This window comes from Sturnus vulgaris, unplaced genomic scaffold (genome assembly GCF_052056855.1).
Source record: "Sturnus vulgaris isolate bStuVul1 unplaced genomic scaffold, bStuVul1.hap1 Scaffold_84, whole genome shotgun sequence".
In the NCBI taxonomy this organism is placed as follows: Eukaryota; Metazoa; Chordata; class Aves; order Passeriformes; family Sturnidae; genus Sturnus; species Sturnus vulgaris.
In genome coordinates, this window is record NW_028276728.1 from 1,458,261 (window position 1) to 1,485,903 (window position 27,643).

Below are 27,643 nucleotides of genomic sequence, written 5' to 3' on the forward strand. Positions count from 1 at the left end.
GCTCCAGCCAGGATTCCAAGCGGTGCCAGGTCCATTGGGATGAGGACAGACACCTGTGGCTGTCGGGGGTGGCTCAGAGGTTCTGCAGGCTGCGGGAGCTGCTGGGCACCTCCAGGCACTGGGGGCTGCAGGCACAGGGGCCCAAATGCACTTGGAGATCGCCCTTCCCCCACGCCACAAAGGTGACACTGGGGGATGTCCCAGAGAGGGTGCAGTGACCTCAGAGAATGGCTGTGATGTCACAGAGGGGCTGTGTCATCACAGAGTGGGTTATGTGAGGTCATTGATCACCTATGGCATGATAGAGGGCACTGTGTGACATCACACCGTGGTGGTGTGACATCAGAGAGCCAGCTGTGACATCACAGGATAAGTTGTGGCATTACAGAGCAGGCTGTGACTTCACATGGAAGACTCTCACATCATAGAGGGAGGCAGAATGACATCACAGAGTGGGCCATGAGATCACGGAGTGGGCTGTGACAGAGTGCAGCTGTGTTACATCAGAGTGCAGTGACATCACAGAGCAGGCTGTGACATCAGCAGGGCTGTGTGACATCCCAGGGGGATGCCTGAGGTCACTGGGCTGGTCACTCTGCCCCAGCCCCCTTCACAGTTTTCCTCCCCAGAGAAGTCTCCCCTGCTGCTCATGCCCAGCAGGGTCCCCTGTTCCCCTGGATCCCCCCTGCCCCAGCTCTGCAGCCTCCCCCAAGGATGTTCCACAAATCAACCCCTTGCTGAACCTCATCCAATTGTCCTGGGCCCATGGCTCCAGCCTGTCCAGATCCCTCTGCAGAGCTTCCTGCCCTGCAGCACAGCCACACTCCCACCCAGCTTGGCCTCACCTGGACACTGACTGAGGGTGCCCTCCATGGCCTCGTCCACATCAGCAACAAAGAGATTTCACTGCCCTGGCCCCAACCCTGAGCCCTGGGCACAGCCCTGGATGTGGCTCCATTGCCCAGCACTCCTTGGGCCTGCCCATCCAGCCAGATTTCTGCCCAGGGAACAGATGCTGCACAGGCTGTGGGATCAAGTTCCTGTGAGCCCAGAAGATTGGCATTAGTGCAGCTGTAGCTGTGCACAAGAGAGCTCTTCAGCCACTTTCTCTCTTTTCCTCCCTCTGGCCATGCAGGGAGCTCGGGACTTCAGCGTGTGACTCGAGTGTGCAAAGAGCAAATCTGGGCAGAATCGGGGCAGGGAGGGTTTGGGACATCCTGGGATCTGTGCTGGGCACAGAACGTGTTTTCCATTGCTCTGAGACTGTCTGCTGTGGAAAGTGGATGAAATATCCAGCACAGGAATGACTTTTGGTTTTTTAGGGAGCTGTGCCTTTGCTTGGTTTTGTTTGCTGACAATAAATGAACATCCCTCTGAGTCTGGGGCAGCTCCTTCTGCAAGGAAAGCAGGTGGGAGTTGGTGCCAAGGAGCTGAAAGCTGCAGGCACAGCCTGGGGTGCAGGAAGCTCAGATTTGCACAAGGCTGCTCTGAGTGCCAGGGGTTGGATGGAGGAAATGGTGGGGTGGGGGTAGGGACAGAGTGTGATTGATTGTCAGCCATAAAGGGTCTTGATTTTTATATGTGTTTAGACTGCATTAGGAGGTCTTGGGGATCAATTTCAACAGGAGATTGCTGATACCAATCTACTAACAGGAAAAGAAAACAAAACAATTTTTTCTATATTGTTTTCAATATAGTATATTCTCTTTGAATGCACTTCTAAAATCTGTCTAATTAACCACAGAAGAATTGAAGATTTGAATTATTCCCAGGAGCTTATTTTATTTGGGTGTTTTGAACAAGTGTTAATTAGTCGTTGACACTGAATTTCTCAACTGAAGACCTCAAGAAAGAAGAGGCCTCTGGAGGAGTGAAATTCATCAGCAGCCTCCAAGTGTCTGAGGATCCATCCTCATCAGAGCAGCAATGAACAGAAATGGGCACAGCTTTGTGGCTGCCCCAGCTTTGGGATGGGCCCTGGGCCTGGAGCAGGAGCAGCTCTGGAGGGCCCCAAGGCCGGGGCTGTTGTGCTGGCCTGGGCAGATGGGATGGCAGGAGGGGCTGCAGAGCTGTCAGGAGCTGAGGGAGAGGGGAGCAGGGCAGCCAGGGAGCCTCCTTTTGCCTTGGCCAAGCAGCTTGGCCATGGCTGGGGCTGAGTCCTCTCTGAGCTGCAGCTGCTGCTGTGCCCTTGGCAGGGGCTGAGGCCGTGGGGCCACTGCCCAGAGCCCCCTGGCCTGAGCAGAGCTGTGGGGCCAGAGCCGGCTGGGCTGTGCTGGGGAGAGGCCCTTGGTGCTGCACAGAGCTCAGGGCAGCTGGCACAGCTTGCAGGGAGCTGGGCTGGCCTGAGAGAGCCTGCCAGAGAAAGCAGCAGTGTCCATGTCAGCCTGGCTGAGCGGGCAGGGGCACGACTCAGCCCAGGCCTTGTGGGGCAGGGCCAGCGCCTGGGCAAGGCATTGCAAACAGGCAAGTGGCCCAGAGAGGAGGCTGCTCTGTGCCCTTGGTGGCATGCACAGAGCAGGGAGGGGGCCCAGGACATTTGTCAGCGCCAGCCTCTGTCCCCAGCCCTTGCCAGCCCTGGCTGCTGAGCCCAGCTTTGGCCTGGGCTGAGTTTGGCTGTGGCCCAGCTCCATCCTCCTGCGGGGCTCAGGGCCTGTTCCCAGCCATGGCCAGCCCTGCCCGGCCTCTGTGCTGGCCCAGAGCCCGGCAGAGCCCGGGGCAGGGCTGTCAGTGCAGGCCCACAGGTGCCACGGGCTGTGCAGGAGCTGGCAGAGGCTGCCCAGCAGGGAGGCCATGGGGCACAGAGCCCCAGGGCTGCTGTGGGCACCACGGCTGCACCTCCAGCTCCAGAGGAGATGGGACAGATGGGAGCAGAGACAAATCATTCCTGCTGCATTCTTTACTGTTCTTGCTTATACAGGGGACCTGCTGTCCTAGGGTGATGTTATGGTGTTTCTATCTCCAATCGTGTGTCCTGATTATGTTTGGTATTATGTCCTGTGCTTCCAGGACTGACTCTGAGAGTAAAGCTTTGTTTTGTCTTGTTATCAGCCGGCTCACCTCCCCCATGGTCTATGTTTAGGAGAGGTTTTAGCTCGGCTTGCTTGCTTGCCTGCTTGCTCGCTTCTGCCTCTTTTTCTTTCCTTCACTTTGCCCTTGCTTTTTGCTTATTAGTTAGTTCAGCGAGGCAGTCCAACTTTTTCCCTGGACTGTTTTCTCTTCCACCCCGTCCCCTCCCTCTCCTGGATACCATCTGAACCTGTTCCGGACGGGGACCTGGGAAACCCCAAGAAACACCGGCAGTCTGCATTCTGTCACCTGCAGCAGCCATTCCCAAGCGCCAGAGACTGATAACTGGGCGACCACTCGCCAGAGAGACTGAGTTTGTCATCCCTTCAGAACGGTGAAAGAGTTTTTTTTGTCAGCTGGTGTTGTCTTTTTCCCTGTGCTGGGGAGTATCTTGCTTGTTAAATAAACAGGTTTTTTCTCCCACTCTTCTCCGAGGAAATTCTTCCTGAACGCGGTGGTGGCGGGGGAGGAGTCGTGGGGTTTGCTGTCTGGGGGCTCCTTCTGGAGGTTTTCCCCCAAATTTGCCCAAACCCACCTGCACCTGCATCCATATGTAGCAGATGATTTGTTTGTCAGATAACACTGGCAGAGTGATAAGAATACTATTTTTAGATGAAAAAAATAATTCATGCATAATACAGTAGAACAAAAAAAGACACATATGATCAGAAGAGCATCTGAAGTTTTCAGAGGATGAGAGTCTCCTTGATTTTCCAGTAGTCAAACCTGTTCAAACAACTTCCTCAAGGCTTTTTTGAGGTGAGAGATGATCACTAGAGGCCAAGGTCAGTCAGAGCTCTCTGTTCTGGCAGCTTTTCTCTGGGAGAAACCTTGCATATAGGGAATTTTTCAGAGGAAGTATCAGTTTTGGCCGTGGGCACCTGAAAAGACAGATGGATCTTTTCCATAGGAAGGAAATCATAGAGCCCCAGTTCTCCTGGGGCTGTTGGAAGGCAGAGTTCGACATTCGAGCATGAACTGGACCTGTCAGGTGGCTCCTGGGAAACGAAACCACCCAGATCTGTTCCATGTCCCCTTGATTCCATGGGGCCCAACAGTGTCATAATGTTCTCCTGGCTTCTGCAGGGTCACAATGGCCCCTTACTTCCATGAGACCCTGCATGGTCACAATGGCCCTTTGGTTCTCAGGAGCCCCACAGTGTCACAATGGTCTCCATGATTCCATGGGGCCTTGCAATGCCACAATGGTCTCCATGGATCCACGGTGCCCTGCAGGATCACAAGGGCCCTTGGGCTGCACCAGGCCCTGGAATGCAACAATGGCTCTTGGTTCCACAAAGCCCTTCACACTGGGCCCTTGGCACCATGCAGCCCAGCAGGGCCACAGTGATGTCCTTGGGGCCACAGAGTCCCCACAGTGTCACAATGGTCTCCATAGGAAGGAAACAACCGAGCCCCAGTGTTGCAGGGGCAGATGAGGGGCAGTCACCAGAGGCCAAGGACAGTCAGATTAGACAGTGCTGGCAGATTTTCTCTGGGAGTAATCCTCGGGTAGATGTAATTTTAGAGGCAGAATAGCAATTCCAGACATGGACATCTAGAAGAGAAGGACAGTTCTTTTCCATAGGAAGGAAAGCATGGAACAGTGTCGTTACATGAGCAGATGAAAGGTGTCTCTCAGAGGTCAAGGCCAGGCCAGACCTCTCATCTTCTAGCTTTTTTCTGAAAGCAACCCTTGGATATAGGCAATTTCAGAGCTAGAATCCTAATTTTGGCCATTTCCGCATTGAGAAGAGGGACTTTTTTCCATAGGAAGGAAAGCACAGAGCCCAAGTGTTTGAAAGGCAGAACAGGTGAGAGGTGGCTCCTGGGAGGCCAAGCTAGCCAGAAGTGTTTGTCCTGGCAGCTTTTGTCACAGAGAAGTTCTTGGATATACAGAATTTTGGTGGCTGTGTCTCCATTTTGACCACGGACACCTTGAGAATAAGGAGGGTTCTTTACCATTGGAAGGAAAGCACTGAGCCCCAGTGTTCCAAAAGCAGGAGAGAGGCAGCCCCCAAGTTGCCATGGGCAGCCAGACCTGTCTGTCCTGGCAGATTTCATCTGGGGGAAACACTTGGACACAGGGATTTTTGGAGAAGGAATCCCAATTTTGGTTGTGGGTGCCTGGTATAGAAGAAGAGTTCTTTTCATTAGGAAGGAAAGGACAGAGCACAAGTGTTTCAAACACAGATGAGAGCCAGCTCCCAAAAAGCCAAGGCCAGCCACACTTGTCAGTCATGGCAGCTTTGGTCTGGAAGCTTTCCTTGAATCTAGGGAATTCTAGAGGTGGACTCCAAATTTGGCCAAGGCTGCCAGGATGTGAAAGGTGATTTTTGTCCCATGAGAAAGGAAAGCACATGGTGCCAGTGTTTCAAAGGCAGATGAGAGGTGGCCCCTGGGTGGCCAAGGCACCAGATCTGTCTCTCCTGGCAGATTTCATCTGGGAACAATCTTTGCATAGATGGAAATTTGGAGAAGGAATCCCAATTTTGGCCATGGACACCTGGAGAACAAGGACAGTTCTTTCCCACAGGAAGGAAAGCCCAGAGCCCCAGTGCTTTAGGGGCTGACGAGCAGCAGCCCTCAACATGCCAAGGTCATCCAGACATGCCTGGTGGCCCCCGGGAGGCCCAGCCAGCCAGACCTGTTCCATGTTGCCTTGGTTCCATGGGGCCTCACAGTGTCACAATGTTCTCCTTGATTCCAGGAGTCCCTGTAGCGTCCCGATATTCTCCTTGTCACAATATTCTCCCTGCTTCTGTAGTGTAAACAATGGCCCCTTGCTTCCCTAAGGTCCTGCAGAGTCACCACGGCCCCTGGGCTCCATGTGGCCCTGCTGTGTAACAAAGGCTCCTTGGTTCTCTGGGCCGCACAGCTTCATCACTGACCCTTGGTTCCATTGGGGTCCTGAGTCTCACAAAGGTGCCCCTGATTGCATGAGGCACCAGAGTGTCAAAATGGTCTCTTTGGTTCCATGAGGTCCCAGAGTGTCTCCATGGTGTCCTTGGATCTCCATTGTCACAATGGACCCATGGCTCTGTACAGTCAATAATGGTTCCTTTGTTCCAACGAGGCCTTGATGTGTCACAAGGGCTCCTTGGTTCTGTGACATTCCATCGTGTCATGTACAGAAAATCACACTATGAAAAGCCAGTGTCCATAAAGGAGATGGAGGTGTCTGCAACTTTATTTGAATAAAGGGAAAAAGTCTACTATGGTACACACCCATGGGGGTTTTTCTGTCGAGGTTTTGGAGGCTGCAGCCTCCTTTTATCCTAAACTCCCTGATGCACGTTGCCCTCTTCCTTTCCCCATTGGCCAAGGTACTACGAAGGTACAGCCTTCCCAAATCACCTGCACATCTTCCCCTCTTGAACCTGTCATTTTACCCCAAAGTTCATCAACTCAAGTTCATGCAGACCCATTTGTCTGTTTCAGGAGCCAAGCAGTCTGGGCTCTGTAGTAAACCTGTTGCTTGAAGTTAATAGTGACATTAGGACCCATTTCAAAGCTATTAACACCCATACCTTCACCCATCAAATTTTGTGTAAAGAAATATTCCTTATCAGTCATAATGGACTCCTCAGTTCTGTGAGGCCTCACAGTTTCACAAGGGCCCCTTGGTTCCATGAGATTCCACAGTGTCACCACGGTCGCTGTCAGAGGCTGGATGAGATCAATGTCCTCAGACCCCTCGGGATGAGCTGTCAATCAGTCACACAATGGGGTGGTGCTGACCCAGGCTCTCATTGCCCCAGCAATCCAAAATCCCACCTAGGGGGAGGCCCAGGAAGGCCCAGAGGCTTAAAACCCAGAGCAGGTGCTCAGCCCATGGTCCATCCCCTGCCTTCTCCTGGGGTCTGTGTCTCACCCACACTGGAACCCTAGGAGTTGGTAGCCATGTGTGTGTCTTTCTATAGAGCTTCTGACTCTCTGTCTCTCTCTCTTTCCTCTCCTTCTAATGCTCTTTATATGGAACAGTTTTGGGTACCTCAACAACTTAAGTGTTTAAAGGTTTTTAGGTTAAATGGGCTAAGTTAATGAAGGTCCTGCTATGAGAAGTGTTTTATGTTGAGTAGGATGTTGTATTAAATCCTTTTCCAAAGTTCCTTGATTTTCTGTACTTTGCCAGTAAAATTTTGTGTCATTTTAACCTCTTGAGAATATCTGTCTGAGGTTTCTCCAGTGCATGAAACTCAAGTAAAGGAACCTTTGGCCACCCCCAACACTTCAGTGTTCTGGGCTGTTACAGCCCCACAGGCTCAGCATGGCCTCTTGTTTCCATCAGGCCCTGCTGTGTCACACTGGCCCTTGGTTCCATGAGCATCTGGAGTGTCACACAGCTTGATGACATTTGTCCTTGCTGCCTCTCCCATCCCAGTGCCCCAGGAACAGCCCCGAGCCACCTGTGAGGGACAGGCCCTGCTGGCCCAGGCCTGGGCTCAGGCCTTGGCCTTTCTGCTTCCTCCACCCAGCCCAGGCCTTGCTCAGCATTGCAGTTCCCTGCTCACAGCCTCGGGCTCCTGCAATCCTGGCCCCAAGGATCTGCTCTCACCACTCCCTGGGGAGCCTTTGGCAGTCCCTGCCCTCAGTGTGGCCACTGATGCTCCAAGGGACTTGGAGTTTTGCTTCTGACTCCTTGAGCAGCTTCTTCAACCTTCTCTCAGTGCCTGGGGCTCCTGGACTCAGCCCCAAATCCACCGTTGGGGATCATTAAAATACAAAAAACCCTCAGGAGCTCTTTGTCTTCTTTCCAATGTCTTCCAGTCTCCAGGCCTTGTGCAGCTGCTTGGAGTTCAGTTTGGAGTTTACTTGAGGAGGAAGATTTCAGTGTGCAGCTCATTACTTTTTCTTTTTTTTTATCGAGCATGTTTTTATTTTTCAGTTCAGAGAAGTGCTGATAGAAGCATTCCCCAAGTGATCTTGATCCTGAATTTCTCCTAAGCAGGTCTGCATACACAGAAGAATGAGCCCCTTGCAGGCTGACCCTGTTTGGACAAGCTGCTCCCCAAGCCCAGCCTCACCGTTTCTGACATGGCCCAGCTGGGACTGACATCCCTGGCCCTGCACCAGAAGCCCTTCCCCCTGAACTCTGCAGCTGGCTGTCCCTGCCCACTGCACCATGTCCCACGTGCTCTCCTCAGGGCTCTGCCTGCATCCAGGCCCGGGACAAGTAGTCCTGTTTGTGAGGAAAGAAGGGAAAAGCCTGAGCAGGTTTCCTAAACGACAAACCCCCACTGTAGAAGCACATGCTGAGTACAGGCTGCCTGGAATGATGACACCTTTCTACTAGGGACAGTGGGACCAGAAATGATGTCTGGATGCAGAATTCTCGGAGTCTTCCAGCTGAATTCTCTGTCCCTGTCCTTTCCCTGCATCTGTGTTGCAGATGGAAGCTGCTGGTGCCTTTCTCAGCTGTGACCTCTCTTTTGAATGCAGACAGATGTTCCCAGGTGTGTTAAGCAGGTGCTTTGCAATGTTTGTGCAAAGCTTTGGTGTGCTCATGGAACCAAGGGGACCCTTGTGACACAGCGGGGGCTGATGGAACCAAGGAGACAGTTGTGACAGTTCAGAGCCTCACAGAAACAAGGCTCCATTGTGACACTGAAGGCAATTACGGAATCCACATCACTGTGACACAGCCGGGCCACATGGAACCAATGGTCCCTTATGACAATGCAGATCCAAGGAGACCATGGTGACACTATGGGACCGCATGGATCCAAGGGGCCACTGTGACACTGAAGAACTTCATGGAAGCCAGGGTGCAGTGTGACACAGCGGTGCCTGATTGGAACAAAGGAACCACTGCTGACAGCCCAGAAACTCCTGGAACCAAGGGGCTGTGGTGACACAGCAGGGCCACATGGAACCAAGGAGACCTGTGACATTTAGGAACCTCATGGAACCAAGAGTCCACTATGACACTGCAGAAACAAGGAGACCATTGGGACGTTGTGGAAGCTCACAGAACCAAGCAGCCCTTGTGACACTCCAGGGCCTCGTTGAAGCAGGGAGACCACTGTGACAGTCCAGAACGTCATGGAACTAAGGCTCTCTTGTGACACAGCAGGCTCCCATGCAACCAATTGTCCATTGTGACAATGCAGATCCCAGGAGACCATGGTGACACTAGGGAAGCTCATGGAACCAAGGGTCCATTGTGACAAAGCAAGGCCTTGTGGAACCAAGGAGAGCATTGTGACGTAATGGAACCTCGTGGAACCAAGGGTCTATTGTTACAGTCCAGAACCCAGGACACCATTGTGACAGCCCAGAACCTCATGGGACCAAGATTCCCTTGTTACACAGTGGGGCTTCATGGAACCAAGGAGCCAGTGTGACACAGCAAAGCTGCATGAAACCTATGGTCCAGAGTGATACTGTGGATCCAGGGAATTGATAAAGCAAGCTCTGTTTATTCTCTGTTACAATGGCTTTTTATACTCTTAGCAAGCAACTCATACAGCTGTCACATTTTGATTGCTGTACACAGATCTCTACATTAATGTTTCTTTTTGCCAGGGTTCTTCCTTGTTCTCATGAGAAACTTCTCTCAAGTTACATAGACCAGGATGACAAGATTACAGTGTCCTTGTCACATCAGCACACATTGCAACACTTGTGAAATGATGAACAGCCTGTCTTGATCTGATAAACAAGGGGATTGTTCAAACGATGCCTCCAAAGACCCATGGCCCTGATCAGCAAGCCATTCTTCAACAATTCCCCCTTTCTCTTTTTGTACAACCAATGCTCGTTGAGTAGCTGCTGCTGTAGCCTCATTTAACATTCATCACAAGCATTGAATCAAACAAGGCACACAAATAATCACAATCAATACAATTATCTCGATGGTGATCAGGTGCTGTACCAGGCTGGTAAGCCATGGTCCCAAACCCAGGGATTTCAGCCATCATTCCAGGCCTGACCCATCCTGAATTTGGAGCTCTTTAGTAAGCTGCTTAAGCTCTGCTAATTGCTTATGAATTGACTGAGAGTGATCAGTCAGGTTCATGCAGCACATCCCTTCAAATTCTTCACAACCATGCCCTTGAGCTAACAGTAAGAAATCAATTGCTGCCTGATTCTGTAGTGTAGCATGTCTAACAGAGTCCACATCTAACAAAAGATCTGACAAGGCTCGTGATGTTGCATTGGTTTGCTTTGCAAGCCAACAGCCTAACCTGTTGAGGGTTGCTAAGGCACCTGAGGAAGCAACTGCGGGTGCTAAAGCTGAAGCTGCTATTATTGCACCAGGAGACCAAAATTTAACATTGTCTCTACATTCACTGCTAAATTGGTGAGTCATACGTTTTGCTCTGTGATGTCTGGATACATTTAAAATCATTGATGTATTTCGTGCCAACAATGACAATCTCCCCAGTGTACAAGGTCCACCTCTCAGCCGAGAAGGAATTCCAGACCAAGCTCTATCACCACAAATAAGAAAGTATCCAGGTGGTAATTGAATGGGAGTATTGCTTGACACAGATCGATTGGGAGCTGTATAACCACACCAAAGTGACTCATTGCCATATACCAGTAAGGAAGAATTAACACTAACAGCAGCTAAATTACAACCTGGGTCTTTGCATTTGTCCAATTAAAGTTTACACAGCCATCCGCCTTTACAGACCCTCAAAGCTCCAATTCTTGAGGTTTTGTGGAGGCTGTAGGGAGATGCAGTGCCCATTGATCCCAGCTCTCAAGGGTAGCATTCAAATTAGAAGAATTACATGTTGGAATGCAGGGAGGACAGGGCCATATCTCAGCCGATGCTGTCTGGCCCCAGACTATCGGGCCCCTTCACTGCTGGCCGTGTCCACTTGCTCGGCACCCACAGAGGACCTGTAGGGGTAAGCACACACATAGAACCACGGCCAACATAGCGAACCTCTGCTGGGCCTTTCCACATCCCTGACACAGGGTCCCTGTATAACACAAAAAAGGGTTTTTCCTCTTTACTTTTTGTATCCTCAAGTCCACTATGAACATATGCCACGGGAACATTCTGTTTAGCAAATATACAAAGGTAATTCATCACAAACAATGCTTTGGCTAGTCTTTCTTGCACATCTGTTATGTTTTGAAATTTCCCAAGGTATAACTTTAAAGTCTGATTTGCTCATTCCACAATTGCCCGTCTGGTAGGGAAATGAGTAACCCCAGTGGGATGCTGTATACCCCACAGCTGACAAAATTTTCTCAGCCTTTCACTGACATAGGCTGGACCATTGTCCGTCATTAATTGTTTAGGAACTCCCATGGCTGCAAAGCAGTAAGTTAAGTGTTGAATCACGTGTAAGGCACTTTCTCCAGTTTGTGCCATGGCCCAAATAAAGTGACTGTATGTGTCCACTGTAACATGCACATATTTGAGTTGGCCAAATTCCGATACATGTGTAACATCCATTTGCCATACTTCATTCGGGCCTAAGCCTCGAGGATTAACCCCAACACCGAGACCTGGACCATGATGGCTACAGGTAGGGCATGCTCGGACTATTCCTCTGGCCTCCTCCATCGTGATGTTGAAATACTTGTGTAAGCCACGGGCATTTTGATGAAATGTAGCATGAGCTTCACAGGCCTTGGTGAATTCATTAATTGGCTCTGACACAGAGACCAATTGGTCTGCACTCATATTGCCTTCTCCCAAAACTTGGGTTCATTTGTGGCTTCTAATATGCAAGGCAGAAGATGATTTCTTCCCTTGATTGTTGCATGCTTGCAGTTGTCTCAACAGCTCAAAAAGCTGAGGGTTCTGTATGTCCTTGATTCAGGCATCTTCAATTCTTGCAGCTATTCCAGCCACATACAGAAAGTCAGTTATAACATTTAACCTGTCTCTTGGCCATTTTTTAGAAGACCAAACAACTGCTCTCAGTTCCAAAGTTTGTAAGGAGTCTTCAGTCTCTGCTTGTAAAATGATATGATGCCATTTAGAGCCATCATGCCACGTGGCAGCAGCACGCCGTGATTTTCTTCCTGCATCAGTAAAAACTGTAACTGCTCCTTGGAGAGGCTGTGCACTATATTTTGGAATCTGTAACCAGTTCTGCTGGCTCATCCACTTAAGCATTGGAACATTAAGTGAGCTGACATTGATGTCCTGTGCCTCACTCAGGAGACTAGTTTGTAACAGTTGAGAATTCCGCAGGTACCACTCCAGCTCTTCTCTTTTAAGAGGCAAGTAGATGGTTCCGGGCTCCTTGCCTGACACCTGCACTATTCGAGTTCTTCTTTTACAAATAAGTTCAGCCAAGTCCTCAACCTTTTGCTGGATCGTTTTTCATGGTTGTAAGTGTGGAAATAGCCATTCAAGAACTCTGACCTCCTCTTGCTCCCGCTTTTTCTTTTTGTGCTGCTTAAGTGCACCAAGCAACTGTGATGGCCCAATTAGAATAGTAAGATCAATTGGAAGGTCAGGGTCAAGATGATCGACCACTCGCTGTGCAATTATAGTGCTCAACTGCTTAATCATGTTATTCTGCAAGGGCGAGAGCCTTACTGGAGCAGTGGGATCAGTTCCTTTCAACAGTGGTCACAAAACTTCCAACTGTTCATTAGTAATCCCAACCACTGGTCGTAGCCACTGTAAGTCTCCCATGAGTTTTTGTCCATCATTTACATTTTTTACGTCCATTTTGATAGTTAACTTTTGTGGCCTCATTGTGGCATTATCAATTTTCCATCCCAAATATTTCCACGTAGGAAAATGCTGAACTTTTTCTGGGGCAATTGATAAACCTTGTTGCAGCCACTGTTGTGTCAAGAATTTCTCTGGTTGTGGATTCAAGGGTTGTTTCTGAGCCACTGATATGTCATCCATGTAGTGGTAGATCATGGCATGTGGCCATGCAATTCGAATGGGTTGTAATGCACGAGCCACAAACAGCTGACATAGAGTGAGACTGTTCTTCATTCCTTGCAGTAGAACCACCCATTCAAAGCTCTGCTCAGGTGCTTCTCGATTAATGGATGGAACTGTAAAAGCAAAGCACTGTGTATACTCTGGATGTAAGGGAATTGTGACAAAACAGTCTTTGAGATCCACAATCAGTAGATGCCAATGCTCTGGGATCATTGCAGGATTAGGCAGTCCAGGGTGCAAGGCTCCCATGGTCTGCATCTGTACATTCACTGCTCTTAAGTCATGCAGCAAATGATATGTCCCAGATTTTTTCTTTATCACAAAAATAGGAGTGTTCCATGGGCTTGTGGATAATTTTAAATGTCCTTGATTTAATTGCTCGTGAACTAACATGTGAACCTGTTGTAGACTTTCCTTTTCCAGTGGCCACTGGTCGATCCATACCAGCTGATCAGTCAGCCATTTCAGCTGAATCAGGAAAGTCCATCCAATGGCCCCGAGGGAAAAGGTCTCTCTGTTGTTAGGACAAAGCCTAAAGAGGTCAGCACATCTCTTCCAATCAGGGCATTAACCTTTTCTGGCAGTGGCATTATGGTGACATAGATAGAAACAGTTTTGCCATCTATAGTAACTTGGACTATATCTCGGCTTCGCTGTGCAATAGCAGCTCCACCCACTCCTTCTACTCCTCCCATCATTCTTTGTAGTGGACATTGTGGTGGCCAAACCAATTGGCAAATGATAGTCAAGTCCAAGCTGGGGTCCAAAAGGACAGGAAGGCGTAAAGTTTGTCGGTCACACTTAATAACTGCATTTACAACAGGACGATTTTCCATTGAAAGTGTCAATAATGCAAGTCCACCTGTGGATCCAAATCCTTTCCCATCTCTTTTCCTTATTAGCTGGAGTCATTGCCACTGTTAACTGCTGCATAGGTACAAGCTGTGAGATCCTGCTTCCTTTAGGGATATACATTGGTGGGAAATGTGTTTGAACCATAATGCAGATTTCTCCATTATAATCCACATCAATAAGTCCAGGTAATACAAAAAGTCCCTTCATTCTGCTGGAGGACCGACCCAATAACAATGCTCCATGGGCTTGGCCTCCTATAATCAATGGTCCTTTTAGTCCAGTGGGACCTTTCTGTGGTCTGTTGTCGATCAGGGTGCCGTCTATTGCGGTTGCCAGGGCCAGTGCGAGGCTCCCTGAGGTGGCGGGTTGGAGCCTGGCTGCTGATTGCACTGGCAGGCGCAAGGTGGCGCTGTTGTCACCTGAGCCGCTGTTGGGGTCTGCGAGCCGCCACTTCTCGCTCTCAGTCCATCGTTTTTTGACTTTCGGCGACAAGCTTCCAAGCTGTGGTTATTCATTTGGCACTGTGGGCACCACACCTTTTGTACTTTGCATTGATGCCGCAGGTGTCCTCTGCATCCACAGCGATGACACTTGTCCTTGGACCGTGGGACTCCTTCCTTTCGAGGTGAGTTCAGGCGAAGAGGAGCGAGGGCTGCTGCAAAAGCTTGTTGCCGTGTCTGCACCAAATCTTTCCCTAATTCCTTCACTGCTTCCACTAACAAGACTTGATGATCTACGGGCACTCTGCTCATTCTATCTAACATTTCCTCAACTGAAGCATCAGCCGGCAATGTCACTAGTATGTTCCTTGTAAAAGGGTTAGAATTCTCTAACACACACTGTCTCAGCAATGTCCCTTTCATCCATTCCTGAACATCTGCACTATTTATAGCTCCCGCTACCGATCAACAAAAGAGGAAAAGGGCTCGTCTTTTCCCTGTTTTACTCACATGTAAGAAGGTGCTGATGGTGCCACTCTCACTCTCTTTAATTCCTCCGTTGCCATTCCCATTCACTCTCTTACTCTCTCTGGCCCCATCATTACTTGCATATCAGGTGATGCAAATTGACCAAAGCCCATCAATTGTTCCACAGTAACCCCATGTAAGGGATCCTGCTGTGGCTGCAGTAGGTTTGCCGCTGGGAAAGATAAATTATTCCAATGGGCCTGCCATAGAATAACCTGTGACTGGGTCAGAATCATTTTCATGACAGTCTTAATATCCTCAGGAATGAGCAGTGCAGTGCCCCATATGTAACCTAGCATTTGTTTAGTCGGTTCTCCGTGCACTCCTGCCTCATTCACAGTCTGTCTCAACTGAGTTAGCAATTTCCAATCAACAGCATGGAATTCTCCAGCAAGTCCTCCCTCACCCGGTGTATATATAACCGGGAAGGCTAAAATATCCTCTCCTGTACCCACTACAAACTTCTAATCCTGATTCTCAATTGCTGTTCTTTGAATCACTTTCCAGTTTACTGGGGAAATCTGAGCACTGCCCTTTTTTCTTTTCTCAGTCCCTTTCTTATTTCTCTCACTTCTCATGCTAATCAAAGAGTCATTAACATCCCCATGATCTCTGGCTGCCTCCTCGTCTATCTCAGCCTCCTCCCCTGGGGACAATGAATCATTATCCTCATCACTATCCATCCGCGGGGCAGAGGGTCGTGCACGATCGGTCTCTGACTCCGGTTGGCGGCTAACTCGCACCGGACCTCCCGTCGGAGGAATAGGCACGGACTGAACTCCTAACTTCAGTCTGCCTGCATCCGACTCTGCAGCAGCTGTTCCTGCATTTAAGTGAGAGGATGCCACTGCAGCAACCTGCTTCTCAGTTAAATGCCTCTGCAAACACTTTTTACTGCCCGCCAAGGTTTCATAAACTTTTTAGCTGGTTTAGAGTCATCTATAACCATATCCCACAATACCTGACCAATAATTTATTCGACTCATCTGCTACAAACAAATCTCCACTGTCCTTAAAAAATCCTGATGCCTTTTCAAAGGCAATCAGACCTGCCAGTTCTTTTTTGAGGTCAATATCCTTTACTCCCCATTTTTCTAAAAAGCATATAAATAAATGAAAGGCTACCTCATTATCCATTTCATCCATAGCCGGCAACTGTCCCTTACATGTATAGAAATGTGCAGCCTTTGCAGGTTTAGCCCTTCCTCAGACGGTGAACTCCTCCTGTAAGGCAGTTCAAGCACAGATCAGGATTCTTACACCAGCGTCACCCGATCTTCCTCTCCCTGGTCGCTGCTACCGGTGCTGCTCTGATCTCCCTTCGCTAACCAGAACAAGGAGTGGGGGTCCCTGTTCCGGGCGCCAAACTGCAGGGTGGGGCGAGTGACGGCGAGGGGAGGCATGCAGACAATCAATATGATTGATAAAGCAAACTCTGTTTATTCTCTGTTACAATGGCTTTTTATTCACTTAGCCAGCAACAAGTACAGCAGTCACATTTTGATTGGTCGCACACACATTTCTGCCTTGCTGCTTCTTCTCGCCAGGGTTCTTTCTTGTTCTCATGAGAAACTTCTCTCAAGTTGCACAGAGCAGGATGACAAGATTACAGTGCCCTTGTCACATCAGCACACACTGCAACACTTGCAAAATGATGAACAGCCTGTCTTATTCTGATCAACAGGGGGATTGTTTGAACAATGCATCCAAAGACCCATGGCCCTGATCAGAAAGCCATTCCTCAACAGTGGCCTCAGCAGATGAGCCTGTGGGCTACGGCCTCCCCCAGCCCCAGCCTGGCCCAAGCTGATTTTCAGGACAGCTCCAGGACGCTGACTCCATCTCCATCTTCTTCTGGTGCTGAGAGATCCTGCCCAGAGCACCTTTCCTCATGGCACTCTTCAGGGTAGATGTTGGTTTCGGAGGGGGACAGCCCCTGCTCAATGCAGGCTTGCCCCTGGTGTGCTTCCTGGTGACTGCTCTTTTCTTCTGGGCACAGCTCCTGCTCAATGCAGGTTTCCCCTTGGGATCCCTCTTGGCAGCTGCTGGTATCGTTGCTGCATGTTACCAGGCCTGAGCTGTCACCTGCTGCCAGCCCCTGCCCGCTGAGGGCCTGCTCTTCCAGCCTGCTGGCCATGGGGCTGGCTGCTTTGGAGCTGGGGTTCTCCTTTTCCTTCTCCATCTGCAACTGTGTGGCACACAGAGATCCCGGGAGCTGCTTCCTCCTGAGTGAGTGGCACTCCTGGCACTGGGCAGTGCAGGGCCCTGGGCCCCTTCTATAGCCCTGCAGGTTGGGGCTGTGCCATGTCACCAGGACAACAGAATGTCCCTCATCACCCAGGAACCCGATAGAACACCCCTGTGTCACAAAGGGCCCAGCCCAGCAGCCCTTCAGCAGCCCAAGGCCCTGGAAGTGGCATGGAGCAGCAGCCAGACTGGAGGGCTTCTAGCCCCTTGTTCTGATCCACTGATTGAAATGATCAGAAATGGCTCTGCCTCAGTTAGGGTGCAAATGAGACCATGTGCCAAAGTCAATAGGATGGATTTTATTGAAGAGTAAATGAGAGAGAGACAGAATGGCAAAGAGAGAAATAGACATGGAATAGAGGTGGGAGGAGAGAAAGACAGTGACAGAGACATAGAGATAGGAGTTTCATCACTTTGTCTCCTGGATGGTGTCACTGTGGTGGAGAGCAGGAGAGAGCTCTCCTTTGCTTTTAGTTAGTTTTTGACTAATTGAAGCAGAGAAGTTCCCTGGACAGTTTTTTCCTTCTTTTTCCTGGAATTATTTGAACCTGCTCAGGACTGGGGACCCGGGGAGAAGCACCAGGATCTTGCACCTGCGGCCCACTGGGCAGCGGCATTTTCCAGTGCCAGAGGGACTGATGGCAGACTGAGCCCAGCTACCACCACAGGAGACTTTCTGAATTTGTCAGCTCCTCAGAGCAGCGAGAGGTTTTGTTGTTCGCTATTGTTCATTTTTTTTGTGCTGGACAGTGCTTTTGATTTGTTGAATAAAGAGGTTTTTTCCACTTCTCTGAGGAAATTTCTCCCCTAACTGGATGGGGGAGGGGCTGCTTGGGTTTGCTTCTGGGAGGTCCCTTTGGAGGTTTTCTCCCAAATTTGTCCTAAACCAGAACACCACCCAACTGTCCACACCCACTGACCATACACCACTGCCCACACCCATTGCCCACAACCAGTGACCACACCCCACTGACCACAACCACTGACTGCACCCACTGATGACCCCCACTCACCACAAACAGTGACCACACCCCACTGACCACAACCACTGACTGCACCCACTGACTGTAGCTGTCCGTTAGGGATTTTACACTTTGGAGCAGCAGAAATAAGACACACAGCTACATGGTCATCCCTCAGGATAGGAAGGAGACACGATTGAGAGCACGATTCACACTTATAGGATGTTCTGCAGAGCTAAGACAAGACAGTAGCTCATTGGATAATTGAGAAAACGCCTCTGGGACAGTACTTCAGAATGAGTCCCACGGTTGCTACCAGGTGTTTATCCAATGTTATTAATTCCATTCTATTTTGACCAAATTATCATCCATGGGGAACGTCTCCCTACCGGAGCTGAACGAGCTATCAGCCTGGGAACGGATCTGTGAGAGAACCAGGAGAAACTCCAGAATGGGAATGATTTTCCTGGCTGTAATTTTTCTAGGTCTCTAACAGTGTGTGCACAACTGACTGCACCCACTGATCACAACCACTGACCACACTCACTGCACAGAAACCAATGCCCTCACCCCACTGACTACACGCACTGACCACAGAACTGACCACTGTGCCACTGACCACAACCACTGACCACCTCCCACTGCCCAAACCCACTGACCAAACCCACTGACCAAACCCACTGACCACCTCCCACTGCCCATCCCCACTGAACAAACCCACTGACCACAACCACTAACCACCTCCCACTGTCCACTCCCACTGTCCACTCCCACTGACCAAACCCACTGAACACCTCCCACTGTCCATCCCCACTGACCAAACCCACTGACCAAACCCACTGACCACTTCCCACTGTCCACTCCCACTGTCCACTCCCACTGTCCACTCCCACTGACCACCCCCACTGGCCAGACCAAATAGCCACACCCACTGACCACAAACACTGACCACGTTGATCGACAACAACCAATGACCACTCAACTGACCATACCACCACTTACCACACCACCTGCCCCCACCCAATGACGACACCAAGTGACCATCCTTCACTGACCACACCCACTGACCACACCTCACTGACCACTCCCACTGACCACAACCATGGACCACTCTCACTGACCACACGTACTGGCTGCACCCCTTGACCACACCCCAATGGTCACCCAACTGACCATACACCCACAGACCACACCTAATGACCACTCGAATGACCACACCCACTGACCATACCCAATGAACATTCTGCACTGCTCATACCCACTGACCACACCCACCAACCACAGCCCACTGACCACATCCACTGATGACACACTCTGACCACAGCTACTGATTATTCCCACTGACCACACGTACTGGCTACACCCCTTGACCACACCCCAATCACCACCCAACTGACCATACACCCACATACCACACCAAATGACCACCTCAATGACCACACCCTCTGACCACACTCACCTGACCATGCCCAAATACCATCCCCACTGACCACATCCATGGCCACACCCTCTGACCACCTGACTGACCACCCCCACTGATCACACTCCACTGACAAACCAACAGACCATACCCCCACTGACCACATCAATGACCACACCAATGACCACATCCCCTGACCACCCGACCGACAACTCCCACCTGACCACCCAACTGACCACATCCACGGAATGTAGCCTGTGGCCACACCCACTGACCACACTCACAGACCACACCAACTGACCACACCCCAATGACCCGCCAACTGACCACATCCACTGACTACAACCCACTGATCTCACCCACTGCCACCCCCAATGACCACCCATAATGCCCACACTGACTGACCACACCTTTACGTTAATTGGGTCATGGTTGGAGGCAGAGACGACATGAACTCTCAGTTACCCATATGACAAAAGCTTTCTTTATTGTTCAGGACCCTTCTGAAATTGAGGGTTTGAATGTCCTGGATATACCCATGTGATTGGTTGAGGTCTCAACACAGCCATTTCCCTGGCCAAGGATGCATCTGCACTTAGGGTTCAATGAATTGGCTGGGATCCTTTGTATGTGTTCAAATCCATCTGATCATTGCTCACCCAGGGACCTGTTTACTTCTAGGCTGGTGTGAAAAGGACCAAGATGATGATACACACAGAAACAGCATGAAAACACCAAGGTCAGACAAAAGGAAGAGTCAGATCCCAGATGAAGGAAGAAAGAGAATCATGGAGTGAAATTTTCTCTTTTTAAGTACGGAGAAGAGACTCTTGATTCCCTATAACACATAGATATTATGGCGTGGATGTGAATGTTTTAACTGTAGATATGAGCAGAGGCATTTGTGCTAAAGTGAGCAGATGTTGAAATGGCTGTGATCCCATCAGTTTGAATAGAGAAGAGAAGACTCTGCTGCCCCCCGGAGGAGGAGGAGGAGCAGAAGAAGAAGAAGAAGAAGAAGAAGAAGAACAACAACAACAACAACAACAACAACAAGCACAAGAAGAAGAAGAAGAAGAAGAAGAAGAAGAAGAAGAAGAAGAACAAGAACAAGAACAAGAACAAGAACAAGAACAAGAACAAGAACAAGAACAAGAACAAGGAGGAAGACTTCTGTTTTCAAAGATGAAAAGAGCTTTTGTTCAAACTGTTATAATCCTTAAAGTGTGCCACATAAGTTAATATGGTCTTCAATAATGCTTGTGGAGAAATCTCCATAGACTGAAGAGAGAAGTCTCCATTCCCGAGTAAATTAGTGAAATATTTCTTTTTTTGAAAAAGATGGCAAACTGACTGAATTGTTTCTGTACATTGTCAGAGAGAAACAAAAGATGTTATGGGGGTAGGTGGAGTGTTCTAAAAGTTTTATTCTGAGATTTATTATTTTTTCCTATAGTTTCCAATAATAAAGTTTTTCTTAGTACTCTTTAAAGTTTGAGCCTGTTTTGCCTTCCTCCTAATCACATCTCAGGGCAGGAAATGAGTAAATAATTCTAATGGGTGCACTGGCAATTTAGCCAGCGCTAGACTCATAAATTGGTATATTGTCTGGGAATTCTTCAACTGGCAAACCAAAACCACTAAATAGGGGAAGGGAGGTGACAGAATCCCCCTGGGACGGACAGGTCCCCATCCAGCCCCCTGGGCACCCTGGGACCTGTGGGGATTGGGGACACCGTGGTGAGGGGTGGGCAAAGGGGTGGGCACAGGGGGTCCTGGGGTGTCCTCGAGAGGGACCACGGATGTCTCTGCCCTTGGCAGGGCCAAGTGGGATGTGACTGAGCTGGAGGCGGCCGGGGGTGCCCCGGGGGTGTCCCTGCTGTGCCACAGCCCCCAGGCCTTGGACAGTTCCCAGGTGAGACCCCCATGGCACCCCCGGGGGTCTGGGGGGCCGGGACTGTGCAGGGCCCCATCCCCAAGAGGGAAACACAGCCCTGCCACCCATGGGGACAGTGACACGGGGACGGGCACAGCCCTGGGGCTGCCAGGGGCACCTGTGGGGCAGGAGGGGTTTGGGGGCTCCCGGGGGTCTCCACCTCTCTGAGCCCAGTGGTCGCTCCACAGCCGCGCTCCAGCCAGGATTCCAAGCGGTGCCAGGTCCATTGGGATGAGGACAGACACCTGTGGCTGTCGGGGGTGGCTCAGAGGTTCTGCAGGCTGCGGGAGCTGCTGGGCACCTCCAGGCACTGGGGGCTGCAGGCACAGGGGCCCAAATGCACTTGGAGATCGCCCTTCCCCCACGCCACAAAGGTGACACTGGGGATGTCCCAGAGAGGGTGCAGTGACCTCAGAGAATGGCTGTGATGTCACAGAGGGGCTGTGTCATCACAGAGTGGGTTATGTGAGGTCATTGATCACCTATGGCATGATAGAGGGGACTGTGTGACGTCACACGGTGGTGGTGTGACATCAGAGAGCCAGCTGTGACATCACAGGGTAAGTTGTGGCATTACAGAGCAGGCTGTGACTTCACATGGAAGACTCTCACATCATAGAGGGAGGCAGAATGACATCACAGAGTGGGCCATGACATCACGGAGTGGGCTGTGACAGAGTGCAGCTGTGTTACATCAGAGTGCAGTGACATCACAGAGCAGGCTGTGACATCAGCAGGGCTGTGTGACATCCCAGGGGGATGCCTGAGGTCACTGGGCTGGTCACTCTGCCCCAGCCCCCCCTCACAGTTTCCCCCCCAGAGAAGTCTCCCCTGCTGCTCGTGCCCAGCAGGGTCCCCTGTTCCCCTGGGTCCCCCTGCCCCAGCTCTGCAGCCTCCCCCAAGGATGTTCCACAAATCAACCCCAGAGCCTGACACGGGGACAAGGGGCCAGGGCTGTGTGACCAGGACATCAAGGCCGTGGATTATCCAGGTCACTGGGGCCTGGTTTGGGTTGCCCAGGGCAGGAAAGATGTCTGGCAGCTGGAGCAGGGTGAGGGAAGGGCCTCCAAGGTGGGGCTGGAGCCCTTTGGCTGTGAGGAGAGGCTGAGGGAGCTGGGCTTGTCCAGCCCGGAGCAGGGAAGGCTGAGGGGCTCCTCATGCCAGCAAGGACAGGAGGAGTTAAAATGAGTCAGGCTGCTTTCAGCATTTCCTCAACACCAAAAGCAGCATGAACTCCCTTTCCCCAGCCATCACTGAATGCTTTGCAAATAGAACATTCTTCAAGCTGTTTTAACTGCACTCCAGGCAGAGCAGGCTGGTACAACACCTTGATTGTGTTTATATCTATTATAGCATCATCTTTGCCTAAAATTGATTTTGTACAGAAATCTCTTCTGGATGGTGGATGTGTCAGATGCTGCTGGGATGTCTCACATTGTTGAGGGAGGAGTTTCAATATCCATTTTTGGACATCAATTCTGTGATTTTACATTTTTTTTTTTTAACAAAGAAGAGAATCTTTTGCTTTCCTCTTAAGTCTTACCAGTTGCTGACCCCAAAGGACACAAACCTGATGAGGCTGTGGGGATCAGGGGCAGGGCACAGCCAGGGATTTTGGGGTGGTTGTGAGCCCAGGGCAGGTCCCAGCCCTTGGCCTTGCTGAACCTCATCCAATTGTCCTGGGCCCATGGCTCCAGCCTGTCCAGATCCCTCTGCAGAGCTTCCTGCCCTGCAGCACAGCCACACTCCCACCCAGCTTGGCCTCACCTGGACACTGACTGAGGGTGCCCTCCATGGCCTCGTCCACATCAGCAACAAAGAGATTTCACTGCCCTGGCCCCAACCCTGAGCCCTGGGCACAGCCCTGGATGTGGCTCCATTGCCCATTTATCTCTGCTAATCCCTCCCAGTGCTCCTACTTTTTTTTCCAGTGCTCCCAGTAACCCCAATGGCCCCCTTAGTGGCTCCCAATGCTCCCAGTTTAACCAGCAACCATTCCTTATCCAACTTTATTGAGGGGTAGACCTGGCGTCCCTCAACCCCTAAATTATTTCAGTCCAGTAGACCTGGTGTCCTTCAATCTCTATTGCCTTCAGTGGCAGTTGGTGCTAAAAATCCCAATTTTTGGCTCAGAATTCCCAGATTTGGGGCTGAAAACAGAGATTTTTAGACTTACTCAGAGGCACAGCTCCAGCACAGGCTACAGGTGTGGGATCAGGGATTTGGGATTGGCTTCCAGGAATTCATCCAGGACTTCCAGAGCATCACCACCACGAAACTGGAGCGGAAATTCCCGGAATCCAGCCCAAGATTCCCCCCAAATTTACCCAATTTTCCCTATTTTAGGACCAAATTTCCTCAAAATCATCATTGACTTTAATGAGTAGACCTGGTTTCCCTCAATTCTTATTGAATTTTAGTAGGGTAGACCTGGGGTCCCTACATTGATGTCAATGGGTAGACCTGATGTCCAAATAATCCCTATTGGGAGATTGATCCTACAAGCGATGGGGAAACTGAGAGATGTTGTAAAAGATGGTTTGTTACTTGGTTGCACCAGTCCCATAGAAAAGTGAGACATTAAAGGTGTTAGCTCCAATGTCATAATATCAGAAATCACCTAATTATTAGTTACAATGCCATTTGTTAGTTGTTTAGCCAATCACATACTTCTATGAGGTTTGTTAATGTCTTTTTACATCAATCATTAATTGCTTTGCTCCCCATGGCTCTTCCACAATGCATCATTTTTCAACCAATCATATAACACTTCACAAACCCACATTAATACATCTTAAGCTTCTAACTTTATAATGGAATCTATTGCTAAACTTTAAAATCATTTACTATCTTACTTAACATACTGCTTTGCTTGCATAATACATATTTCTGTTTGCTTAAAACATATTTCTCCTTAAACTACAAACTTATATTCTTGTTTCCTATCTATTTTACTTTTAATGCTCTAATTCTCCAAGCTTTATCCAATGTACTAGGTCAAACACGGGATCCATCTCTATCTCTGAGCCTGTACACACAATGGCCTGAGAGCTCTCTGTGCCTGCATTTCTCACACCACCCGTCACCTCTGCCTCCAATTTCCTGCTCACACTGGAACCTGGGGACAATTTCTCTGTTGTGTCCCTCAGTGGGACCCATGAACGGGATCAGAAACTTTGGAGTTCGATTCTGACTGAATTCTTGAGAGGTTTCCTAGCAAGCCATGGCTCTGCCTTGACTTCCCTCTGGTCTGGTGCAGTTCATTTGGAAGGTTTTCAACTCCAATTATGGAGAAATATGTCAAAGAGCTTCTTAGAAATATCCATTCCTATTTTGAAGGGTGTGTTTTATTAAAGTTCTCCTTAGAGCAGAGGCAATTCCAGTGTTTTGTGACTGATATTTGCAAGAAATGGATTTGTAAAGGATTCTCAAAGCCTGACTGAAAGCTGACGCAGTCTTGTACATCTGGATGCAAACTCTGAGATAAGGTGTGCTGACTCAGAAAGGCCTTGGAACAAAAAAGACATTGCTGAGAGAGAGATTGAAATAGAAACAAGTTTCAAACTATGGTCTTGAAAAAAGACCAGAAATTTTGGAGAATTAGAACTGTGAAAGATGCACTGTGGCAACACCATGTAAGGTAAAATAATAGGTGATTGGTGTTAGAAGTATTAGCACCATTGTGTGGCAAAAGCTTAATAGGCTGAAAAATATATATAAGGTATTGCAACCAGGAAATAACCTGGCTTCTAATAGAATGGCATTGAGTTTTACATCTCTTATACTTCACGCTTCAATGAGACTGATAATGGAAGAAGATCTTTAAAAAAAAAAAAACCTCTCAGTCTCCCTGTCTCTGTAGAGCTGGGATTTTCCAACAGTTCTGAGTCCCAGGATATCAATTCCTGAGAGGGAGCTGAAGGAAAAGTTCTCAAGAAATCAAAGTCAGATTGAAACTCCAAAGTTTCTTCAACTTTTAACGGGTCTCACTGAGGGACACAACTCAGAAAGTGTCCCCAGGTTCCAGTTAGAGCAGAGCACTGGTGGCAGCGATGACAGGTGGGGACATACAAGAGAAAGGTGTCTGTGATGCTGAGCAAACCTGGATGTGTTTCAGGAATGCAAAGGGCCAAGGGCTGAGCCCCAGCCCCTGGCAAGGCAGATCCTGTCCCTCCCTCATTGCTCAGGGCTCTTCCCGGCCCACTGGGCTCTGGCCATGTGCAATGCCAAGGGCAGCACCAGCCCGGCCAAATGTTGTGGAGAGAGCCTGGCCAAGGAGTCTGGAGCCCCCAGGCCCTGCCCTGAGGCGTCAGCGCTGCCCCAGCAGTGCCCATGGCCTGTCCCTGCTGCAGCCTCAGCACTGCCACCCCCAGGGCTGTGCCCGGCCCCCAGAGCAGTCAGGCCCTGCAGCAACACGAGGGCCAGGAGGGCAGCGGGGCAGTGGCACGGGAGCAGCACTGGCAACACCAAGTGCTGCTGCTGCTGGCACAGCTGCTGTGTCAGCACTGATCTGCCCCAGCTCTGCACACTGACATTGCTGCTGCAGCTCCAGAGAACAGAACAAAAGGGGAATTTCTGGTAAAAACTCTGTGGTGAGATCCTTTATTTTGTTTAAAGCTATTGAGGGCACAGCTCCTCATTGACACAGTCTGTGTGTCACAGAAAAGGTGAACAGAAACAAAAATAGAAAACCATACAAAATGAAATTTCTTAATGAGCAATATTAAAAAACTAAAACTAAGGAAATAAAAGAACAAACCAACATCCAAACCAACTACAATCAAAGACGACTTTTATTACAAATGATTTGCGGCAATTGGCCAGCAGTTTACTTTTTCTGAAATCGTCCAGTGATCAGTGTCCACACTGCAGCCTTGAGCTCCTGGTTCCTCAGGCTGTAGATGAGAGGGTTCAGGGTTGGAGACACCACTGAGTACAGAACTGACAGAGTCAGCTCCAGGGATTGGGAGGAAATGGAAGGGGGCTTCAGGTAGGCAAACGTAGTAGTGCTGAGGAACAGGGAGACCACGGCCAGGTGAGGGAGGCAGGTGGAAAAGGCTTTGTGCTGTCCCTGCTCAGAGGGGATCCTCAGCACAGCCCTGAAGATCTGCACATAGGAGAAAACCATGAACACAAAACAGCCAAGTGCTAAGCAGACACTAACAGCAAGGAGCCCGAGTTCCCTGAGGTAGGATTTGGAACAGGAAAGCTTGAGGATGTGTGGGATTTCACAGAAGAACTGGCCCAGGGCATTGCCATGGCACAGGGGCAGGGAAAATGTATTGGCCGTGTGCAGCAGAGCATTGAGAAAGGCACTGGCCCAGGCAGCTGCTGCCATGTGGGCACAAGCTCTGCTGCCCAGGAGGGTCCCGTAGTGCAGGGGTTTGCAGATGGACACGTAGCGGTCGTAGCACATGATGGTCAGGAGAGAAAACTCAGTTCCAAAAAAGAAGAAAAACAGAAATACCTGAGCAGCACATCCTGCAAAGGTGATGATTCTGGTGTCCCAGAGGGAATTGTGCATGGCTTTGGGGACAGTGGTGCAGATGGAGCCCAGGTCAGTGAGGGCCAGGTTGAGCAGGAAGAAGAACATGGGGGTGTGCAGGTGGTGGCCGCAGGCTACGGCGCTGATGATGAGGCCGTTGGCCAGGAGGGCAGCCAGGGAGATGGCCAGGAAGAGGCAGAAGTGCAGGAGCTGCAGCTGCCGCGTGTCTGCCAATGGCAGCAGGAGGAAGTGGCTGATGGAGCTGCTGTTGGACATTTCTTCACTCTGGGCATGGTGGACAGTTGAAAGAAAACATTGACAAGCTGGGGCAGGTTTCCATTGGTGAATCCTATGCTATTTTCTTAAATATTGACTGAAAATTCTCTTGGATGCAATTTCACTTTCCTTTTTCTTTTTTGTTTTGAGTTCAGCTTTTTGCTGCTGAGTTACTGCCTCATCTTCAGCATTGCTCTCAGACTGAACACTGGGAAGCCCAGAGAGAAAACAGGGCTCCCTGTGCCCCACTGCATTCAGACCTGCTGGTCACACACAGGTGCCCGTTGCTCATTACACCTGCCACTATTTCAGGGTGATCTCAGTTAAAACATTTTTGAAAATAAAGTGGACTTTTTGGTGACTCATGTTTAAAAATGGTTTTCTTCAAACCCTTCTCTCTTTCATTGTGCACATGGACATCAAGGGATACAAATGTTTGCTCTGGCTCTCTGCTGCCTGCAGTTGTGCCTACTGGGAGCTCTTTCTCTCTATCCAAGCCTTGTCCCTGCCAGTGCTGCCAGATCCCAGCCCAGCCCTGGGGGCTCAGC

At 49.9% G+C, this 27,643-nt stretch overlaps 1 protein-coding gene and 1 pseudogene across 1 annotated transcript; both read right to left on the minus strand.

Moving 5' to 3' along the window:
* Positions 1–73: 73 nt before the first annotated feature.
* On the minus strand, positions 74–15,915 carry LOC148217450 (uncharacterized; annotated as a pseudogene).
* Positions 15,916–16,025: 110 nt separating this feature from the next.
* LOC148217451 (olfactory receptor 14J1-like) lies at positions 16,026–26,927 on the minus strand. The gene is made up of 2 exons (XM_088158637.1): positions 26,202–26,927; positions 16,026–16,136 (listed from the first exon to the last, which is right to left on the minus strand). Exons 1-2 carry the CDS (start codon positions 26,925–26,927, stop codon positions 16,026–16,028), a joined length of 837 nt encoding a protein of 278 aa, XP_088014763.1.
* Between the last annotated feature and the right edge of the window lie 716 nt (positions 26,928–27,643).